The sequence below is a fragment of the Capsicum annuum genome, unplaced genomic scaffold (assembly GCF_002878395.1).
Source record: "Capsicum annuum cultivar UCD-10X-F1 unplaced genomic scaffold, UCD10Xv1.1 ctg5038, whole genome shotgun sequence".
NCBI classification, from domain to species: Eukaryota; Viridiplantae; Streptophyta; class Magnoliopsida; order Solanales; family Solanaceae; genus Capsicum; species Capsicum annuum.
Window position 1 is genome coordinate 1,341,244 of NW_025858245.1, and position 24,369 is coordinate 1,365,612.

Sequence of the window (24,369 nt, forward strand, 5' to 3'; positions counted from 1 at the left end):
AAAAGATTTGCACATTTGGAAAGAACAGAAAACCTTGTGAAGAATTACTCACAGTTTGTTTCATTCCTTATTTGAACATGGCAAGAGAAGGGATATAAAAAAGAGATATGTGCATATCCTTGTGTATTTTCGTGTACACATGAGGCATAACTTTTTTGAATAAATCTAGACTTGTTTTTATCTATAATCATGAATCAAGCTTGGGTTTGTAAATTTTATCTTTGTACTTTGAGCAAGCTGGATATGAGTCCTTATTGTCTTGTGGTTCCATGGTATTGGCTTTTCACAGGTTGAAGTTGATGATGGATTACCTTGTGGTTCCTTTTGGGTATAACTTGAGGTGTGTATCGTAGGTTTGCAGAATTCTATTTTCATAGTTGAATCTTTATTGTCACTCTGTTTGTGTGTTTGCAAATAAATGATACATCAATTGATGTTCTTTGTTAGTATTCCTTGTCATATGATGATTTGATTAGACCATTTAAATGATGCACTATGTTAACCTACATTTCTTCTTTAACCCTTTTATGCCTTGTACTATTTGACGTTATGTGGTCGTTGATGTAGTATTGTTTTGGATTTGAAGTAGTATAGTTTTAGACAACATCTTTGGCTAAAAGCATCAGCACATTGCAGAAAGTAATTCTCCCCTACTTTCCTGATTCAGTGTACTTTTGCTAATTATATTTGCTCTATTTTTGGTGTTTGAAAACTGATCGGTGCTAACTGTTAAATTTTATTCTACTACCGGTGTACTGATCAGGGACGGGTTCTTTGATTCATGGGATAAGGTGAAGTATTTCATGATTAAATTTATACTTTATTGGTTTGAAAGTACAATTAATTCTAGGATAAATTTATACCTCAAGCTTAGTATTATTTTTTTACACCTATGAGATGGGATAAATTAGTCTCACGATTATAAGCATAGGACTATAATATTAGGATAACTTGGTTCTTCGAACCAAACGACTCCTTCAGTCTAGTAGCTGACCTTTGTTTTTAAATACACTTAACAGTAACTTCAGCTACGGGTAAGAAGAAGCCAAAATCAAAGTCATATCTTAGAAGAGGATGGATAAATTTGATACTATTTTCAGCTGTGCTTCCAAAGATACATGTGAGTTTCAACAATTTTCATACTCATAACAGTTTTCACCCTCCATGTTCAATTCCTACTCTAGCTTATTGTGTTTTCTTAATTGTCGAAGAGATCATGCTACTTGTATGGTTAGAACGTATATTACACATTTTTTTTTGCAGATCTTAGCTGCTAGGAAGAACAAAATCTCTACACTGCAAGGATTCTCTTATTTACCTTCTTTGAGGTTAGTAATGAACATCTAGTTAATTTCTGATTATTGGTAAATGTGTTTTTATTTTGTAAAGGAGTGAATTTATTGTTGTTCGTAGAGAGCTGAGTCTAAAGATTTAAATTTAAAGTGGGTACCTGAATCTTCTTGTTCGTCGGAATTGTTGATTGCAGCATTTAAATTTGTTGTAATAGCAAAAATATATTTCTTATGCATTCGAATAGCTTTATTAACTTTTGCTTGATCTATATAGAAAAACATATAATTATTTATTAAAGTGATAAAAAATAAATTAAAGTATTCTGTATCAATTAATTTTAAAAGCTACCTTGTGCCATGTGCTTAACGAATAATAACCCGCGATATAAAATAAGCTATTAAAAATATATTATAAGTAATTCAAAATAAATATTGTACAGCTAGATCAAGTTAGAAAAAAATATAATAATCAATATTATTTGTTATGCCAACAAAATTTGCTTAATGTTTAGAATAGAAAAAAACACAAAGAATAACTACCGACATCTAAACCTATTCCTAGAGAAAAAAACACGACTAATCCTTTTCTACTTTGATTTTTTTATAAAACATTGTATCATCAGTGTTTTAATTTTTTCTGGTCCCTTTGACTGAGTTTTCTGAGTTGACGTCTTCATATACTATGTCAATTGTAACAATCTCTTTAACTTCTTGGACTTTTTCTACAATGAAGCGTCTTCCCGCTTGATCTCCTTCACTTTTTGCATCAATTTTGATAAGAAATGTGCAGACTTTCTTTATACTTAGCATCAGGTTACGATAAAATAAGGATTCCTCTTTCTGTATCAATGAAAAAAATTTATTAATTAGAAGGGGATAATTCGGTGAATTCAAAATTAAGCAGATTATTTTAGTGAATGATAAGTGTTAAATGAACAGTGTAATATGACCTTTTCCAATATTGATTGCTTATATGTTGTAACATCGCAACCAACCAAGCATTTTGCAGCCTCAAACATTGTAACAGAATAACGTTCATCCCCAGCAAATACATCAAATTTTAGAAGAAATCTGTGAGGTCAGTGAAGAAAAGACATTTAGCTCATTTTTTGAATTTTCAAATGACTAGAAGTAATTTGATGGTTGTTATGTGTGTTACCTGTTCGCATAAATAATTTTTTTGGTGGAGCAGCCAGGACATTTGCAATGTTATCATAGATTTTCACCTTTTTATAGCAATTGGTGCAAGAATCCTAGTAGGGTTCATCACTATTCACTATAGATGCGATAGTTGCAGTAAATTTGCCATACTTAACCTACAGAAAAGGAAAAAAAGTTAGGCATCATACTAATGTAAAAACAAAACACTAAATTATTGTAGGTGAAAATAGTACCTTTTTATCACAAGATAAACAATCTGCGATTTCACCAACTGTCATTTCTTTCGCCACTTTAATTTGCTTTCTTGGCAGTAAAGTAATATCATTATGAGTTTTCTTCTGGGAAACAGATCTGCATGTTTGTTACTTAGTGTAGTATAATAAAAATAGTCTACTACAATTTATTTCCATGAATAGGAAGACACATATTACCATTCTTGGAGAGAGGTTGCTTTTTCAAATGTAGGGTCTACCCACATACTACTGATATAGGTAGAAGATAGCCCGAAATTTCCTGCAACATAAAATGTTAGGTGCAAAAAAATAACATAGTATTTATTGTAAATGATGTAGTTGCTAAGATAGTACCTTGATATAATGTAGTCCTTAAATCACAAAATGCCACAACAGAATTCTGAAGATAACTTTTCTAGCAACGCGTCATCTATTTTTGAGAATTCTCCCCATAATGTGATAGTTTTTCTATCACATCTTTATTTTTCAATTAAAGAAAATAAGATTAAATTATTAAATTAATAGGAAAAATTATGTATTAAACTAACACTTTTGCTCGTAAAAAAATTAAGCTTAACTTACTCTTCATTCATAAGTACTATTTTTCTTCAGGTTGTGCCTTTTGTGAAGAGCTTAGAACTCACAAAGATGCCAAATATATCTGGAAAAAAAATATCAAGCACGTATGATTAGATAAATAACGGTAAGCAATTGAATTAAGTTAAAGGAATTACCTACTATTGTATCTTTGGTATGCAATCTTTCATCTTCGAATGGAACAAAATTCTTAGAAAAAGATAATGTAGAAAAAGGGCCGTGACATTCTTGAACTATAGTGGATGGTACGAATGCAAGTTCAATGTCCTTATTAATATATTAAAAATTAGGATTGACCCTATTAATGCAATTGTTTATGGTATAACAAACTTTCGATTGTTGTAAAGAATGACCAAACGTTTTAATATGTTCATTGAAAAGTGTACCATTAATTTTGGTGCCCTGAAAAAAAGAACATAATTTAATAAACGAATATTATAGTCTTTGCATTAAAAAGAATTATTTTATAATGCGAGGTATGAAAGAATAATATTACCTCCTCATCAACTAATATAACCATTTTTTGAGAACCGCCTCCATTCTTAAACGGCTTCGTTGCCCCGCTTCCGATGACCAAGACTTTGATCATCCATATATAATCTCTTGGCTTCAAAGTGTTGATACCCAAAAATTCCATGATAGGATCCATTGTAATAATCTTTAAGAAAATAAAAGTTAGAGCGATAATAACGTATAATTTCATAATAGAGGTAAATTTGTTAAATAAGAAGGACTATACCTGAATATGTGAATCTTGTTGGTTTGTAGGTTGATAAAGAACGTTAGTTATAAGTAATAGAAATTATTATATATTCTAGTAAAAGGATACAACAACAGGTAATGCAAACTTAGCAACAGAAACTAGTAAAAAAGTGGAATAAATTGATTAACAATACTCCTATAAGCAATAGGTAAAGCAAAGTGGAATAAATTGATCAACAATACTCCTGGTAGTATCGATTCTATGAACAGTAGAAAATAAAATATAGTGAACTAACCGGTCACAAACTAAATAATTTATGTTGGCATAACAAGTAATATTGTGTTTAAATTAACAAAAGAGAGGAATTATATAACGACAAAAATCTAAAAATAAATTTATTGAAACTGTGCTGAGACGAAAAATAATGAAAGATGCAACTGTTTATAACTATGAACAAAGAAAAAATCTCAAGGGTTTATATAGAAGGCCAGAAGGTACAAACCAAGACAATTTTGGATGTATTTTTTGGTGAAACCAAATAGGCGTGTGTTTTTTGGTCGAAAAAAATAAGGAGGAATCAAATAGGATTACAAAAAGAGGAAAAAAATAAATTTGGAAAGAATTTAATTGTAGGAAAATATAGGGTGTTTGTGGGTTGAAAAAAATCAAGTAGGAACCAAATAGGATTAACTAAAAAAAGGGTCGTATGTTTTACAAGGAGGAAGAAAAAATTATATAAAAATGGGGAAAAGCTAAATTTAGAAAAAGGTTAATTATAGAGAAATTTAGGTTATTTTTTGGGCGAAGGGAACCACGTACAAACCAAATAAATTTGGAAAGAATTGAATTCTTGAAAAAATTTAATATACTTATTTTGAAGAATTAAATTTTAGGGAAAAGGGTAAAAGACAGTTTTGTCTAAAAGGGACTCTTTTAATGAAGAGCAAAAAGTTCAATTCACTTTTCTAAAGGCTTTCACACTTTTAATATATTATATATGTTATAAATGTATTTACATTATAGTGAATGTCTATCAAGGTCTACTTTGATATCTATTAGGATTTGAAACATCCGTCCTTTACTCAGACTAGGAGTAAATTTTTCCTATAAATAGAGGGGTTTTATTCATTGTATTTATAATCTTATGATCTCTCATCTTTGATTTTGTTCATTGTATTGAACAATCTTATGATCTCTCATCCCTCAAGAGAAGAAATAAGAATCACTCTCTCTATTCTTTCTACTCTTTTTCTTTATTCTTTCTTGTTTTATAACACGTTATCAGCACGAGACTCTGTCAAATAAGGTGAGATTATAAATCTAAAGGTCAAGGTTAGTAATTCCTTATGTTATTTGTATTTTTCTATTAATGATATAATTATTGTTGGATTTGAGGAAAAATAATTGGTTTGGAACCATTTACGTTTTAAACTCATTCCTCAAGAACAATGTTATCAAAAGCGATGATAATATTTGGATTCAAGTACCATTGATTTATGCCTAAGACGCCTTTATATGGATAAAATATTGAGTTTGAATCTCAATACACTATATTGATGATATTGTGATGGCTAAGGCAAAATAATGGGTATTGGGTGAAAAGTCATGAAATTCGACCCATTGAATATGCTCCATTCCATGAAGTGAATGTGGTAGCAATATATGATAAGTCTGAAATATGACAAATTCATTCTTGAGGTGTATGTGGTAGCAGGGCATAATATGTTTGAAAGAAGACAAGTGATTGAATGCACGAACATAATAATGATCATCAAAAGTGATAATTTTTACACGCTTATATGATTATAAGATATGCTAGAGAAAAATTCTCTACATCATATGTATGCCTCGATTTGCTTCTGAAGTAGCAAAATCTTGAAAGAGATACACATGTATCAAGGTAATTGTTAATTGTCAAGAAATTGATAGCAAATTTAAAGTAGGAATCTGGATACAAATCATACTCGTTCAGAAACAAGGAAAGCTGGGTAGAATCCAACACCAAATTGACCAATTAAATTATTGTCAGCACCAACATCCTTGCTATCCTGTTATGTGGTAAAAAATTGAAACAAGATACAATATAGTATATATGAAGCCAAATACTAAGAACGAACAATTATATCACAGAAACGCACCTTCAGTGCCTTTACGAATTTTGCAGTTCCACTTTGTGCAATAGCACCAAGGAAGTCAACAAGTTCTTGGCGAGTCATACCAATTCCTGAGTCCCTGTACAACACCATATTTCATGACAACCTCAAGATTCGACAAGACATGACGACCAAAAAAACACGATTAATGGGATTTGAAGCTCACGTTATGGTAATAAGGCCATTATCTTTATCGATTTGAATGCAAATATCTAGATCAACTGCTTCCTTCAAAAGCTCAAGATTAGTAATACCAAGAAACCTTAAATTATCCTCAGCATCACTTGCATCACTGCATCATCCAAAAGAACTATGTAAGTACAAGTATAGATTGTTTAATGACTTCAATCTAACTTGAATAAGATCTCTAAAGTTGAAATGATGTCAATTAAGAGAGAGTGTTGACAGATTATTGGTAGCGTTTAGGTGATGTGAGCTAGATATAATCCAATGACCAAGTATTACAGTTGATAACTTATGTCAGTAATATCACTACGAGTACGTCTACTATGAACATCACCAGTTGAAATTAAATTCTTTGGTATAGCAACCCAAATCTCTACTTCAATCTTGTTATTGCAGATTTTTAAAATGCAAAATGATAACATATTTATTAGGTGCCTCCAAGTTTGAATCAAACTGAATGTAGTGTTTACTTCTTTTTAAAGGTAATAAACAAATTGAGTCCATACAAGATGTCGATATTGAAGAAACAAGACGAACGAAAAAACGCAAAATATATTGGTTCCTAAAGGCTCTATTACAAAGGTGTGAAATTGAAGGTAATGCAATACTATTTTAGTAATTACAGTTACTTACATTCTATTTGTGCTAGCTTTATTATTTATTATCATTTCTAATATTTTACACAACAAATTTAGGTGAAATTGACTACATACCATCAATATCATCTATTTAAAAGTTAGAAAATGTTCCTGAATGCATTGATTGTCATGTTATGAGATTTCAAAATGAGACTCCGACATTTTGTTACGACAGTGGATCAATAAAACTTGCAAATACTGCAGCTCCAACTCAATTATATGATTTGTTCTTTTCTAAATCTAAAGTAGGAGAAGAATTTCGCAGACACATTAGAGCATATAATAGCATATTTGGATTTATGTCTTTTGGTGTTAAACTTGACAATGATCTGGCATCTTCATGAAAAGGAGTTTATACATTTCAAGCAAAGGGTCAAATATATCATGATCTCCCCTCATTATAACCCCATGATAATAGTCCATGCTATTTTCAGATGTACTTTTTTTACACAGAAAATGAGCCACACAATAGTATTTCAAAAGTCAAAGAAGCCAATTTATCTGAGGAAGTTGTCACAATAATTAAACAAATAATGGATGGCAATCCTTATGCACAATTGTTTCTCAAGCTAAAGGATCATTCAAACTTTAAGGATTTAGAAATTTGAATCGCTTCCACTGCTAAACTAGATCAACGTGTCTTTAACAAACCATCAGTAGATCAAGTTATTACAATTTGGATAGACGGCAACAACCCCAATGTACCATTTGATCGAGAGATTATTGTTCATGAACATTCAGGTAATATTCGTAGAGTTAAACATTATTACGAATGTTATGACTTACTCCAGTATCCTTTGCATTTTTCAAGCAGTGAACTAGGCAGGCACCAAGGAATACGTAAACAACACAAAACAAGTAAAGGTAAGCGTGGAACTGAAGTTGCAGGCCTCAACAAGAACAACCCTACATTTGTGTCCATTGATGAGGTGTTTGACAACGAGGAACAAGGTAAATTTTTGAAACAAAATCCCTTAGAATTGTGTACTTACAACTCTTATATTAATATATTTAAAAATATTTTGCAGGTGTACGGCGTGGAGCTAAAAATTGTGTCTCTTGTAGAGAGTACTATTGTTATAAGTTGCAAATACATAGCGGAGAAAACACGATAATACTATCATATGGACGATTGTTTCAATAATTTATTGTTGACATGTACATCAAGCTAGAAACTACTCGACTTGAATATTTGTAACGTTCCGGAAAATGGGTCCTGGAGCGTCACACGGTGCTTGAGGCTACGAGTTACCCCAAGCTAACCCTTTGAGCTATTTTCATTCAGTTCAACATAAATCAACGGGGTTTCCATAAATAACCCTCAAATATCAACAGAGTAATCATCATCCAAGAATAAAAGAATTTCAGAAAGATAATAAAATACGACTTATTAGTCAACTCCCAACATTTATACTAGTCTGACAAGCCTTTAAGAAGATCAATAAAACCAGCGAGCCATTGAGACATGCCCCAACTGACTCATACTCAGTTATCAAATGTAAACGATTTCGTGAAACCAACATCAGCCATCACGTCCTCGGAACATGAGGACTCACCACAACAGAGGATGGAGAATAGCGTGCCCGAAGAATCACTGTTGAACCTAAAACTAAGTACCTAAACCTACATTCTAAGAAAATGCAGCCCACATCTGAAGATGTGGGTTAGTACCATGGAAAGGAACCAAGTATATGGGGGTGTATGCAGTTGTATAAACATCATCATCATAAATATTTATAAGAAATATGCAGGATGTATGAAAGACTCACATAGTCTGAAGAAAATCATCATAATCATGAGAGGATGAAATAAGTACAATAACACATGTGAGTCATCATATAATTTGTCAATCACTTTCAGTTCATCAAGAATATCAATTCTCATAATGTAAATATCATTTAAATCTTTCAAAAGAATAACTTTCACAATTCCACTTTTAAATAACTTCACCATTCACCATAGACACAAGGAAACACACATACACTGGGAGATCCTATAACCGACATAAACCATGTGAGCTACATAGAGTCCAACGTACAACCCACTTTGGGGAGAGCCGTCCTATCCTTGCCATCAGAGTAGGACTATCAATATCAAATCCACACAAACTAGTGATCACTATATAAATCAGCCTCAGGCACACTCCTATGGGGGAACGTAGTTCTAGGAAAGTAAGGTCGCTTTATACCTCCCACTCGGTGTGAAAGATTTCTCCCGGACTTAGCTCAAATCATTTCAAAGACAATCCACAACAAAATACTTTCAGTAATATATAAATATACATCGGGAGCCATCATGCTTCCCATCTATCAAAATCAACCACGTTGTGGATTTCTTTCACACTCGAGTTCAAAAAAATTCCATTAAGAACAAAAGGTCAAATCATTCAAAATATCTCAAATATTCAATATCAACGTGCTTATAGCACACACTTTCTAAAAAAAAACACAATTTCCAATGGGATTCACGATTCAAATATCAAAATCATGATAAATATCGTTCAAGATTCATGCTTTATATCTCCACACATGTAAATTCATCTTTCAAAATCATAAACATCAAGATTTCATAATAATCATCATAAGATATGGGTTCATGCTTCAAATTCGTAAAAGTCAAATAAAAATCATGCATTTGTAAAGAAAATTACTTTTGGGCACAAGAACGAAAGAGAGTTCTTGTTGAAAAACCCTACATAACTTGAATGATGAACTTTAGATCGATACTTATTTTTGAGATGTTAATCGTGCCTTTGAATAATGGTTCTTGAGGTTCTTGAACTAGGAACTTGAATAAATTTGCAGAATTAATAGTGAACTTTGGAGGTTCTTGAAGTTGGATGTAAGAGCTTAGGGTTTTCTTTTTTAGGGAATTTGATGAAATTTAACATATAATACTTCTAATAGGCTTTAATATAGGGTTTGGATGGATTTTGGGTGAGGAGGAATGACCAAAACGCCCCTAAAAATCAAATAATTCTCAAATCTGTCCTTTGGTGGACTGTTTTGATAATCTAAAGTAGATCAACCATAACGTTTTACTCCGATATCCAAATTAAACTAATTTCATTAGAAAGAGGACTCTCATATCTTTCCATTGATATATAGTATCTCACCCAGATCATTGTGTACGAGGAGTTATGATCGTTTGAAGTTGACCCAAAAATTCACTTTTGTTAGGCTGAAGTAGATCCACCATAACTTTTTGCTCCGATAGACAAATTGGATGAAACCAATTTCATTGGAAAGAGGAATCGTAGAGCTTTCCATTGATATATAGTAGATCGCCCAGCTTATTATGTACAAGTAGTTATGATCATTTAAAGTTGGAGCAAAAATATGCCAGGCCTCAGTACTTTTTCCTGCACGTTTTACTGTTTACAACTATTCACGGTTCGATTGGAATGTTCATAACTCGTCGCTCGGGTGTCCGTTTTGGATGATTCACATATCGTTGGAAAGCTTATTCGGTACTCTACGCAATGGTGTGTCATAATCTAAGATATTCCACACGAAAAATTTATAATTCATTCTACAAGATAGAACCCAACACGTTTACGCACAAAATTTTAATGAAAAATTTTCTGGGGTATTACATCATCCCCCTTTGGAAACATTCATCCTCGAATGACGCTAGACATGCCAAGATTAGATAAGGAATAAAGCATATAGCTGAAACCATTCGTTAGACTCATCACAACATCGTTTCTCACTCCGAATGCAACATAGAATGCATAAATTCAAGAAACTACAGCTGAACACATAATAAATGACAGCTGAACTGCTGCAACTTTTATCAAAAGTACATGATTTAGGAAAGAACGGTACCTTCGGCTTGATTGGAGTTCGCGGAAAATAGGTGCGGATACTTGGATCGTATATCCGCCTCGTCTTCCCTAGTTGCACCCTCAACAGATTGGTTTCGCCACAACACCTTGACCAAGGGAACTTCTTTGTTCCTTAGTCTTCGGACACTGAAATCAAGAATCTCAACAGGAATCTCATCAAAAGAAAGATTTTCTTAAATGTCAGCACTCACAAAGGAATCCACTACCACAACATCGCTAATATGCTTTATAAGCATGGAGACATGGAATATTGGATGAACAGAGGACAACTCGGAAGGCAACTCGACCTCATAAGCTACCTTACCAACACGGCTAAGAATTTTGTAAGGACCAACATAACGGGGACTAAGCTTCCCCTTCTTTTCGAATCTCTTCACTCCCCTCATGGGTGAAATTTTCAGATACACTAGGTCACCAACTTCAAACTCAAGGTCTCTCCTTCTAACATCCGCATATAACTTTTGACGACTCTGCGTAGTTTTCAACCTTTCCCTATTCAACTTAACTTTTTCCATAGCCTCAACTACCGAATCAGGACCACTCACAGCCGCTTCACCCACCTCGAACCAACCTATGGGTGATCTACACTTCCTCCCATATAAGGCTTCAAACGGAGCCATGCCAATATTAGAGTGGAAACTGTTATTGTAAGAAAACTCTATCAACGGTAAGTGATCATCCCAACTTTCCTTAAAGTCAAGTGTACAAGCTCTCAACATATCCTCTAAGGTCTGGATGGTCCGCTCAGCCTGACCATCGTTCTGCGGATGACAAGCAGAACTCAAAAGCACCTGGGTACCAAGACCCTTCTGAAAAGCTTTCCAAAACTGCGAAGTGAACTGAGTACCCCTATCCGAAATGATAGACAAGGGAACTCCATGCAGTCTGACTAGCTCTCGGATATACAATCTAGCATAATCCTCAGTAGTATATGAAGTATGAACAGGCAAGAAATGAGCAGACCTAGTAAACCTATCAACCAAAACCCAAATGGAATCATGATGGCATCGGGAAGGAGGTAAACCAATCATGAAGTCCGTATTTATCTCTTCCCACTTCCAAGTGGGAATACTAAACTCTTGCATCATACCACCAGGTCTTTGGTGTTCAACCTTAGCTTGTTGGCATGTTGCACTCTTAGCTACAAACACTGCTATATCTTTCTTCATGCCACTCCACCAATAGATTTCCTGCAAGTCTTGGTACATCTTGGTGACACCAGGATGAATAAAATATCGCACCCCGTGCGCTTCAGCCATAATCCTCTATCTCAGATCATTAACATTTGGGACACACAATCTACCCTGCAATCTCAACACACCATCTCCCCCTTGGGAGAAAATCTCTACTTTTTGGTCCTTGACTGACTCTTTCAGTCTGACCAAACTAGCATCTAAGTATTGTTTTTCCTTCACTTCCAAAACCAAGGAGGATTCGGAACTACTCTGAACCCCTATACTACCTTCAGCAGAGTCAAACAACTTAACCCCCAATCTATCCAAACGATGTACATCACGAGCCAACTCTTTCTTACCTTCTACCACATGCGAACCACTACCCATGGACACTCTACTTAGGGTTTTCTCCAAAATAATGGCTTTGCCCGGATGGTACAGCACACTCATATCATAGTCTTTTAATAATTCTAACTATCGTCTCTGCCTAAGATTCAATTCTTTCTGGGTAAACACATACGCAGACTCTTATGATCAGTGAAAACATCAACATGGACACCATACAAATAGTGTCTCTAGATTTTTAAAGCAAACAGAACAGCAGCCAACTCAAGGTCATGGGTGGGGTAATTTTTCTTATGGGGTTTCAACTATCTAAAAGCATAAGCTATCACCTTACCCTTCTGCATCAATACGCAGCCCAATCCAACTCTTGAAGCATCATAGTACACCACAAGACCATCAACACCATCAGGCAAAGTCAAAATAGGGGCTGAAGTGAGTCGAGTCTTCAACTCCTGAAAACTCTTCTCACAAGATTCGGACCATAAGAACTTCACTTTTTTTGGGTCAACCGAGTCATAGGAGACGCTATAGAGGAGAAACCCTCAACAAAACGGCGGTAATAGCCAAATAAACCCAAGAAACTTTGGATATCAGTCGGAGAAATAGGTCTAGGCCAATTTCTAACAGCTTCGGTCTTTTGGGGATCAACTCTAATACCCTCGGAAGAAATGATATGACCTAGAAAAGCAACTGACCTTAGACAAAACTCACACTTACTAAACTTAGCAAATAAGTTGTGATCTCTAAGGGTTTGCAAGACAGTTCGGAGATGATCAGAATGTTCATTATCACTACGGGAGTACACCAGTATATCATCGATGAACACTATGAAAAACATATCCAGATATGGTCTGAATACTCGATTCATGAGGTCCATGAAAGTTGTTGGGGCATTAGTTAACCCGAAAGACATAACAAGAAACTTAAAATGGCCATAACGAGTTCGGAAAGCAGTTTTCGGGATGTCAAACTCCCTAACTTTGAGTTGATGATAGCCGGAACGAAGGTCTATCTTTGAGAAATAACTTGCACCTTGCAATTGGTCAAACAAATCATCTATTCTTGGAAGCGGATACTTATTTTTTACGGTGACTTTATTCAGTTGGCGGTAATCAATGCATATACGCAAAGAGCCATCTTTCTTTCTCACAAACAACACAGGAGCACCCCAAGGAAAAACACTGGGCCTTATAAAACCCTTATCTAGTAGATCTTTGAGTTGCTCTTTTAACTCCTTAAGTTCTGCATGGGCCATACGGTAAGGAGGAATAGAAATGGGCTGAGTATCTGGAAGAAGATCAATCCCAAACTCTATCTCTCTATCAGGAGGTATCCCTGGGAGATCATCCAGAAAGACATCAGAAAACTCATTGAAGACATTAACAGACTGGAGAGTTGGAGTCTCAGAATTAGTGTCTTTGACTCTAACCAAATGGTAAATACACCCCTTGGAAATAAGCTTTCTAGCTTTGAGGTAAGAGATAAAATGACTCTTGGGTGACACAGAATTCCCAGACCACTCAAACACGGATGCACCTGGTAACTGAAACTTGACCACTTTAGTCCGACAATCAATAGAGGCATAAGAAGAATACATCCAGTCCTTACCCAGAATCACATCAAAATCTACCATGTCTAACTCAATCAGATCAGCCAACAAGACTCTATGAAGAATGGTAACAGGACACTTTTTATACACTTTTTGGGCAACAATTGAATCACCCACTGGGGTAGAAACTAGGATAGGCTCAGGAATAATCTCAGGACTCATTTCAAAATTTACAGCAATCAAAGGTGTAACATATGAGAAACTGGATCCAGGATCCAACAAAGCATACACATCAAACTGAAATATATGAAGCATACCAGTAACAACATCAGGAGAGTCCTCCTGTTCCTGTCGGGAAGGTAAAGCATAGAATCTATTCTGGCGCTGCCTACAAGTATTACTAGAAGAGGTACCCTGAGCTGGGGCTGGGCGAGTCGCTATAACTGGAGCACTAACAGTATGAATCTGGGTCTGAGGGCGTTAGTCACAACGCCCTTGTCTATTCTGTGGACAATCTCTAACTCTGTGACCCATGTCATCACACCGGAAACAACCCCTCTTCTCACCCCAACAGTTACCTGAATGAGCCCTACCACACTTAGGACACAGGGGATGATTTGGCTTACTGCCAGCACTGTACTAGGACCTGGATGCATATGACCTGCTACCTTGCTCCTGCCAACCTTTAGGCACGGAAGCACTAGCAGATGACGGTGCTGGCATAGACGAACGATCCTGATACTGAGGGCGACTCCCTCCCTGCAATCTAGTATGACCCTTTCCGTGCTGCTCAGATCTCTACTTAATCTTGTCTGCCTCAATCTGTTGGGCATGAGTCATCAGCCTAGAAAGATTCATCTCACTATTCAGCATAGTAGACCTATACTCCTTAACTACATAACTAGAAACTCCAGTCTCAAACTTACTCATACTAGCCCAATTATCATCCACTAAGTCAGGAGCAAACTTGGCCAACTGATTGAACTTTAGATAGTACTCCCTAACAGTCATAGAGCCCTATCGTAGGTTTATAAACTATTTCACCTTCGCCTCCCTCATCTCCAAAGGGAAAAACTTATCCAGGAATACATCTTGGAACTCTTGCCAAGTTATAGGGACAGCTCCCTCACCTCGACCTTTCCTCCAAGCAATAACCCAGTTATAAGAAAGGTCTTTCAACCTATATGCAGCTAACTCTATACTATGTTCCTCAGATACATGCATCACCTGAGTAATCTTCTGCACCTCCTCTAAAAAAATCGTGGATCCTCATCAGACTTGGAACCATATAATTCCAGCAGATTCATCCGCATGAAGTCACGGATCCTGGAAGCAGCTGAATCACTTCCCTGCTGCTGTGGAGCTGGGGCCGGGTTGGACTGAACATTTGCAGTAACAGCTTGGGCCAGCGCCTGAAAGGCTGCCTAAAATTAAGCATGAGACACGTTTTCATTCAATGGGTCCGCGGGTTGAGGTTGCTGACCATCATTATTTCTTCTCGCTCAACGTGGAGGCATATTTCTGAAAGAGGAGAGCACGAATCAATAGCAGAGAGAGACACTTTAAGCATGATAGACTTCTGAAAGAAAGAATCACACTTTTTCCTAAAACTTCTTGTAGCCTCTTACTCATAGGTGTGGCGCGCTACACACCGATGATCAAGACTCTACTTAACGCGGCTTGTCAGACTCCCTAGGACATCTTAAAACCTGGCTTTGATACCAAGTTTGCAATGCCCCAGAAAATGGGTCTCGGAGCATCACATGGTGCTTGAGGCTACGAGTAGCCCCAAGCTAACCCTTTGAGTCATTTTCATTCAGTTCAACACAAATCAACGAGGTTTCTATAAATAACCCTCAAATATCAACAGAGTAATCATCATCCAAGAATAAAAGAATTTCAGAAAGATAACAAAATACGACTTATTAGTCGACTCCCAACATATATACTAGTCTGACAAGCCTCTAAGAAAATCAATAAAACCAGCGAGCCATTGAGACATGCCCCAACTGACTCATACTTAGTTATCAAATGTAAATGATTCTATGAAACCAACATCAGACATCACGTCCTCAAAATATGAGGACTCACCACAATAGAGGATGTAGAATAGCGTGTCCAAAGAATCACTGTCGAACCTGGAATTGAGCACCTGAACCTACATTCTTAGAAAATATAGCCCACATTCGAAAATGTGGGTCAGTACCATAGAAAGGAACCGACTATATGGGGGTGTATGCAGTTGTATAAACATCATCATCATAAATATTTATAAGAAATATGCAGGATGTATGAAAGACTCACATAGCCCAAAAAAATCATCATAATCATGAGAGGATGAAATAAGTGTCAGTCATCATATAGTTTGTCAATCACTTTCAGTTTATCAAGAATATCAATTCTCATAATGTAAATATCACTTAAATCTTTCGAAAGAATAACTTTCACAATTCCACTTTCAAATCACTTCACCATTCACCATAGACACAAGGAAACACACACACACTGGGAGATCCTATAACAGACATAAACCATGTGAGCTACATGGAGTCCAACATACAACCCACGTTGGGGAGAGTCGTCCTATCCTTGCCATCGAAGTAGGACTATCGATATCAAATCCACACAAACTAGTGATCACTATATAAATTAGGCTCAGGCTCACTCCTACGGGGGCACGTAATTCTAAAAAAGTAAGGTCGCTTTATACCTCCCACTCGGTGCTAAAGATTTCTCCTGAACTTAGCTCAGATCATTTCAAAGACAACCCATAACAAAACAATTTCAGTAATAGATAAATATACATCGGGAGCCATCATGCTTTCCATCTATCAAAATCAACCACGTTGTAGATTTCTTTCACACTCGAGTTCAAAACAACTCTATTAAGACCAAAAGGTCAAATCATTCAAAATATCTCAAATATTCAACATCAACGTTCTTATAACACACACTTTCTCAAAAAAAAAACACAATTTCCAATGGGGATTCACGACCCAAATATCAAAATCATGATAAATATCGTTCAAGATTCATGCTTTATATCCCCACACATGTAAATTCATCTTTCAAAATCATAAACATCAAGATTTCATAATAATCATCATAAGATATGGGTTCATGCTTCAAATTTGTAAAACTCAAATAAAAACCATGCCTTTGTAAAGAAAATTACTTTTGGGCACAAGAACGAAAGAGAGTTCTTGTTGAAAAACCCCACATACCTTGAATGATGAACTTTAGATTGATACTCATTTTTGAAATGTTAATCGTGCCTTTGAATGATGGTTCTTGGAGTTCTTGAACTAGGAACTTGGAATCTTAAATAAATCTGCAGAATTAATGGTGAACTTTGGAGGTTCTTGAAGTTGGATGTAGGAGCTTAGGGTTTTCTTTTTTAGGGAATTTGATGAAATATAACATATAATGCTTCTAATAGGCTTTAATATAGGGTTTGGATGGATTTTGGGTGAGGAGGAATGACCAAAACGCCTTTAAAAATTAAATAATTCTCGAATCTGTCCTTTGGTGAACTGTTTTGATAGTTTGAAGTAGATCAACCATAACGTTTTACTCCAATATCGAAATTTGATGAAACTAATTTCATTAAAAAGAGGTCTCTCATATCTTTCTGTTGATATATAGTACCTCACTCAGATCATTTTGTACGAGGAGTTACGATTGTTTGAAGTTGATCCAAAAATTTACTTTTGATAGGCTGAAGTAGATCGACCATTAATTTTTGTTCCGATAGACAAATTGGATGAAACTAATTTCATTGGAAAGAAGACTCGCAGAGATTTCCATTGATATATAGTAGATCACCCAGATCATTATGTATAAGGAGTTATGATAGTTTAAATTTGGAGAAAAAATACGCCAGGCCTCAGTACTTTTTCCTGCACGTTTTATTGTTTACTACTATTCACGGTTCGATTGAAATGTTCATAACTCGTCGCTCGGGTGTCCGTTTTGGATGATCCACATATCGTTTGAATTCTTATTTGATACTTTATAAAATGGTGGGTAATAATCTAAGACATTCCGCATGAAAAATTTATAATTCATTCTAGAAGATAGAATCCAACACGTTTACGCATAAAATTTCAATGAAAAATTTCCTGGGGTATTACATCCAACCCAGACATATTGTCTTTCAGACTACTCCCCATTAGATGATGCTGCTAGAGACTGAATTACATCAGCATGTCCGCTAAAGGTTTTCGTACATTCTCCAGAAAGGTCATCCCATATCCGCACTTTACCGTCAACACAACCTGTTGCCACATATCTACATTTCCCCAGCCACAATAAGCATGTCACACCCTCCTAAACAAAGTATAGTCAGCAAATATCAAGTCAATGAAAAATTTGCAGTTTACTACAAAACTTTCTTGAAATAACAGTATATTTAGAGAAGCAATTGCTTGTTCACACAAGTTCATATCGGATGTTCGCATGTGGAGCGAGGTAAGGACTGTTGTAAGTCCCATATAATAAGCTTATTATCCATGCCTCTAGTTGCAGCCCGAGGAGCAGTGAAAGTAATTTCAGATGATAAAAGTAATTTTAAGCACCATATGTCAGTGATTGATTATATTGTGATTTATTATACCTCTCTCTTGGCAATCAAAATCTAGAATGAGGGATAAAACTTTTCACAACAAAAAACACTGTTATAAAAGTTGCAGGGAGTAAAAAAACACTTTCATACCTATATAGTTGTTTTATCCTTCACTACTACAGATCTGTGCCTTTCAAGATCAACTAGGACATTCGTAAAAACATACTAAATTCGAAATTCTAAAAGTGCAGGCAAATATTATCCCAAATTTGAACAAAATAGGAAATATTTCGAAGATACCTACTTGATTAGAAACAAATACCAAGGGCACTTGAGTTTCAATTCAGTAGCTAAAATTTTGTATCTACTCACAAATTTGTAGATTTCAAAAAAAAATTACTAAATTTCAAATCGTAAAAGTGCATGCAATGAAATCTCATATTCCAGCAAAGTAGGGTACATTTTGAACCTGCCTACCTGATCTGAAACAACGAACTAGGCTAGCTGAGCTTCAATTGCATAGCTATGGCGTTAAACGCCATAAGTATCCTAGAAGCCGACCATGTCCATTTCAGAATAGTTTCAACAGAATCAACAAGAATTAACAGTAATACAAAACATTTCAGCTACAAAGAAAATTATGAGCCAAAATTGGACTAATATTGCCTATCATTTTCCTCCAAAACACAAATTACTGAGCTATGAGATAGCAACTTACACATTAGAAGTGCCGAAAACGGTGTCGTTAGCAGAATGAACAACAGATTCGAGATCGAAGCTATCGATAAAAGCAGTGGAACTCTCTTTCGATGATTTCGCCACTGCGTATGAATTCCAATCAGCTAAATAATCTTCCTTTTCTTCACATAAATAGGAATCTAGACTTAGTGCAAAAATAATCGAGCTTCAACACCAATTTGGTAGAGGAAGAGGATTGAATTGACATAGAGAAGATGATCTAGTTTCTTCTAGATTCATCTTCACATTTTACTTTCCTAATTTTTGCTTTTTGTTCTTATTTTGTCTTTTTTATTTCTTCTATTTTGATGTTTTTTTAATTCTTGGTGGTTGTGTACTTTTAGCCTTTTTTCAATTAATCCTTTTTCTAACTTTGTGTTCAACAATACAAATATTAATTTTTTCAATTTTTTCATTTCAAAAATACAAATATTTAATTTTTTGTAATTTATGTATTTATAATATATATATATATATATATTATATTATACTTTATGTATAATTTAATATATATTTATTAATCAAATTAAAAAATTAAACAAAATATAACATATAGTGGTAATTGTTATTTAAAAAATTGAAGAAATAAGTATAATAATAAATACTAATTACAAATTAATTTAAGTCACTTAAAATTAAAATGTCTTAAAACCATGGTTCTTTTACATTTAAAAAATAAGTATAATGACCATCTTTAATAACTCTACTTTATTATCTTTCTAATTATAGATTTATTTTTAAAATTCTTTTTTCTTAATAAAAGAACATACTCACAACAAATATAATTTTTTATATATGTTTATTATTAATTAACGGTTCATACACATGCAATGCTTGTTCTCTTTAATCAACTACACTTTACTATCTTTAAAATTATATATTCTTTTTTCAAAAAAAAATAAATTATACTTAATAACATAACATACACACAACGGACATATTTTTTACACACGCTTATTCTTTTTGATGTTTACATGAATTGAAATGTCGTAAATACACAAAGTTTTAACATTTAAGAAAATAATTATAATGACTTAATTTCTCTTTAATCAACTACACTTTTTATGTTGGAAATTTTACGTAGTGTTTTTTAAAAAATTTTGTACTTAATAAAATAACATACACACAACTAATATAGTAATATGTTTTTTGGATACGTTTATTTTTAATAAATATTGAATACACGTGCAACGCATGTATACTATTCTAGTTAAAAAAAAAAATAGTGAAAAGATATGTTATCTAAAGCAAAGACTTTTAATGAAGAGCAAAAAGTTCAAATGATATTTCTAAGGTTTTCACACTTTTTTTGTTGTAAAAGGCTTATACTTTAGTTTTGGAAAGTCACGGCAAACATTATTGTTTTAATATATTTATTACGGTATATTTAATTAATTTCCAACTCTTAAATATTAGTTGATTTAGAATTCTCAAACTATTGAAAAAAGTATTAATTGTCATTAATTATGATATTTCTAATAAGGAAAGGTTTTACCATAAATATATTTAATTAATTTTCACCTCTTAAATATTAGGAAAAAATAGTGAAAAGATGATTTTATCTAAACCAGAGACTTTTAATGAAGGACAAAAAGTTCAAACGATATTTCTAAGGTCTTTCACACTTGTACTATACTAGTTTAAACGCGTCTGCCTCGCACGTGTAAGATTTAATTCGATTTTTTAAAATAAAACAATTTTGTCTATTGCAGAGATTTTTAATAAAGTATAAAAATTCAAATCGCTTTTCAAAACTCTTTCACACTTTGATATAATAATGTAAACATAAATATATAGACATATATATTTTACGACCAGAAGTTTCAAGTGATTAATGAATCATCACTTTTGCGTTTGTCATATAGTACCTCTTTCCCTTATTGTCACAGTCTAAGAGAGAAGCATCAATTTGAACCATAGTTGTGTTACGATTATTATTATTATTTTATATATTTAAAATATTTTATTATTTTTGAAGTCAAATCTTTACAAAATTATTGATACGTACTTAAACTTTTTAAAATCTGGTACTTCTTAAATTTTTCTTATTCTAACGGTTTAATATCTACTTCTATATTTTTCAGATCTTCTTAAAATCAAACTTAGTTGATTTGGAATTCTTAAATTAATGAAAAAAAATAGTTGTCATAAATTTTAATGACTTCTAATTAGGAAAGGTTTTATCATAAACATATTTAATTAATTTTTAACTCTTAACTTAGGAAAAAATAGTGAAATGACGAATTTTTTCTTAAGCAAAGACTTTTAATGAAGGGTAAAAAGTTTAAATAACATTTCTAAAGCCTTCACACTTCTAATATATATAGATTACAGATATAGATATCGATTATAGATATAGATATAGATTATAGATTATAGATTTAGTTCTTTTTCATTCTTTTTTTCTTCTTTTCTCCTGTTTTTCCCCTTTTTTATTTCTTCGTTCATTTTATTTTTCTTTACATCATAATATGATTCATCGTTAGCTTTCATTCTCTTATTTTCTTCATTTTTTTTTAATTTATCTGCTTGTTCTTTCTTTTCTACTCTCTTTCTTTTATCTCATTTTTGTTTATTCTCATCTTTTCTGTTTCCCCCCTTCTTTGTTCATTTATTTTATTCATAAATCATGTTATTTTTAATTTTCTTCCTTTTTATTGTTCTATTTTCTATTTGCTTTTCAATCTCCGTATATCTTGTATCTTTTTTATTTTTATTTTTTTCCCTTCATAATCTAATTTTACGCATGATTTTTTGATTTTTTTCTGTGTAATAAAATGGATAGCTGATATAGAAAATGTTCTTTCATTTTTTTTGTTTTGTTTACTATTTTTTTCCTTCTCTCATTTTTTTAAAATTTATTTCTTTATTTTGTCACTTCATTTTTTCTCAATTTATATTATTCATTTTTTCTCAATTTATATTATTCTTTATTTGTTTTGACATTATTGTTGGATTCGAAATCGAGAGAGCGTCATGCGAAAGCTTAAAGTTACAAATTATTTGAAACGATAAATAAGATGACAAAAAAACATACTGAAATATAATATTATTGATATGATTCGGCCAATAGGCCTACATATTAATAACCTAAAAAAATATAAAAACGATTTGAGAGTCCCCCTAAACAAGACTCTTTAAAGACTACATTGTGGATATTATTGTTTTATGATATGAGAAGTTTTATGTATAGAGTTCCAAAATCTTTCCTCCAACAAAGAGGTTTGCCAAATATGGAAAAGTTTTATATTTTCCTTTTAGGAAAGTAAAAGTAATTATTGTATTACTTTTACCTTCTTTCTAAGAAAAATAAAACTTAAATTTGGTTAGAAAATCATGGCAAAAATTCTAACAAACCTCGCCTTTTTGGCTTGATTTTCTTGATATAATTTGATCCACCTTCTTCTCATGCATGATCTTCGTTCTTTATATAATCTTCATTACTGCTACTTGTCATGGTTAAAAATGAGATTTAAAATATTATGGTTAAAAGTGGGTTAAAAATAAATATTTTATTTTTATTTTTAAAGATGCAGCAACAAGAATGTTGAAATATGCTTAAAACTTCTTCTCCACTTGTAGTTGGACAAAAAATTTTCATCATCATCACATTGATTGCAAATTAATTAGAACAGCCTTAAACTTGTCTTCAACCTCATTTCACCAAATCATTGAACCTTTGAACCGTAAGCTCTGATACCATTTGTTGGGTTCGAAATCGAGAGGGCGTTATGCAGAAGCTTAAATTTGCAAACTATTTGAGACGATAAATAAGATGACAAAAAAAATACTAAAACATAATAGCATTGATATGATTCGGCTAATTGACCTACATATTAATAACCTAATATATAAATGTAAGAGAAAATCTTTCCCTAAACAAGACTCTTTAAAGACTACATTGTGGATGCTATTGTGTTATGGTATGAGAAGGGTACATTGTGAATGCTATTGTGTTATGGTATGAGAAGGGAGGTCTTCCATTTATAGAGTTCCAAAACCTTTCCTCCAAAAAAGAGGTTTACCAAATATGAAAAAGTTATATTTTTCTTTCAGGAAAGTAAAAGTAATTATAGTATTACTTTTATTTTCTTTCTAAGAAAAATAAAACTTAAATTTGGTAAGAAAATCAGAGCAAAAACTCTAACAAATCTCCCCTTTTTTGGCTTGATATTCTTAACATAATTTGATCCACCTTCTTCGCGTGCATGATCTTCGTTCTTTATATAATCTTCATTACTGTTGTTTCCCATGGTTAAAAATAAGATTTAAAATATTATAATTAAAAGTGGGTTAAAAATAAATATTTTATTTTTATTTTTAAAGATGAAGCAATAGGAATGTTGAAATATGCTTAAAACTTCTTCTCGACTAATAGTTCGATAAAAAATCTTCATCATCATCACATTGATTGTAAATTGATTAGAACCGCCTTGAACTTGTCTTCAACCTCATTTCACCAAATCATTAGACCTTTGAACCGTAGACTCCGATACCATTTGTTGGGTTTGAAATCGAGAGGGCATCATGCGAAAGCTTAAAGTTGCAAACTATTTGAGATGATAAATAAGATGACAAAAAATATACTAATACATAATATTATTGATATGATTCGATCAATTGACCTACATATTAATAACCTAAAAATATATATATATATATATATATATATATATATATATATATAAACTATTTGAGAGAAAATCTCTTCCTAAACAAGACTCTTTAAAGACTACATTGTGAATGCTATTGTGTTATGGTATGAGAAGGAGGGTCTTCTAGTCATAGAGTTTCAAAACCTTTCCTTCAAGAAAGAGATTTTCCAAATATGAAAAAGTTTTATATTTTCCTTTTAGGAAAGTAAAAGTAATTATGGCATTACTTTTATTTTCTTTCTAAGAAAAATAAAACTTAAATTTGGTAAGAAAATCAGGGCAAAAAACCTAACAATAATCCAGTTTCATACTCAGTTGATTTTTTTTGTCTATTTCTTTTCGCTTTATTGATTTTTTATTTTTTTTCTAATTTTATTTATTTTTTCTGTTATTTTTCTTCATAATCTAGTTTCATTCACTTTTTAAACTCTTATCATTGAGGCATGATTCAAACTTTTTAGTTTTATGCTCTCAATTTTTTTATGGTATCATCTCAATATATTTAAATAAAAGCATAGTATCACCTAGGACCG

The 24,369-nt window shown here is 33.1% G+C and overlaps 1 protein-coding gene across 1 annotated transcript; it reads right to left on the reverse strand.

The window, feature by feature from the left end:
• Window positions 1-1,919: 1,919 nt before the first annotated feature.
• On the reverse strand, window positions 1,920-23,434 carry LOC124892754 (chaperone protein HtpG-like). The gene is made up of 13 exons (XM_047403967.1): window positions 23,377-23,434; window positions 19,162-19,303; window positions 18,045-18,170; window positions 6,306-6,431; window positions 6,125-6,218; window positions 5,951-6,034; window positions 3,780-3,941; window positions 3,614-3,685; window positions 3,331-3,347; window positions 2,687-2,804; window positions 2,604-2,608; window positions 2,243-2,363; window positions 1,920-2,132 (listed from the first exon to the last, which is right to left on the reverse strand). Exons 1-13 carry the CDS (start codon window positions 23,432-23,434, stop codon window positions 1,920-1,922), a joined length of 1,338 nt encoding a protein of 445 aa, XP_047259923.1.
• Window positions 23,435-24,369: the final 935 nt, after the last annotated feature.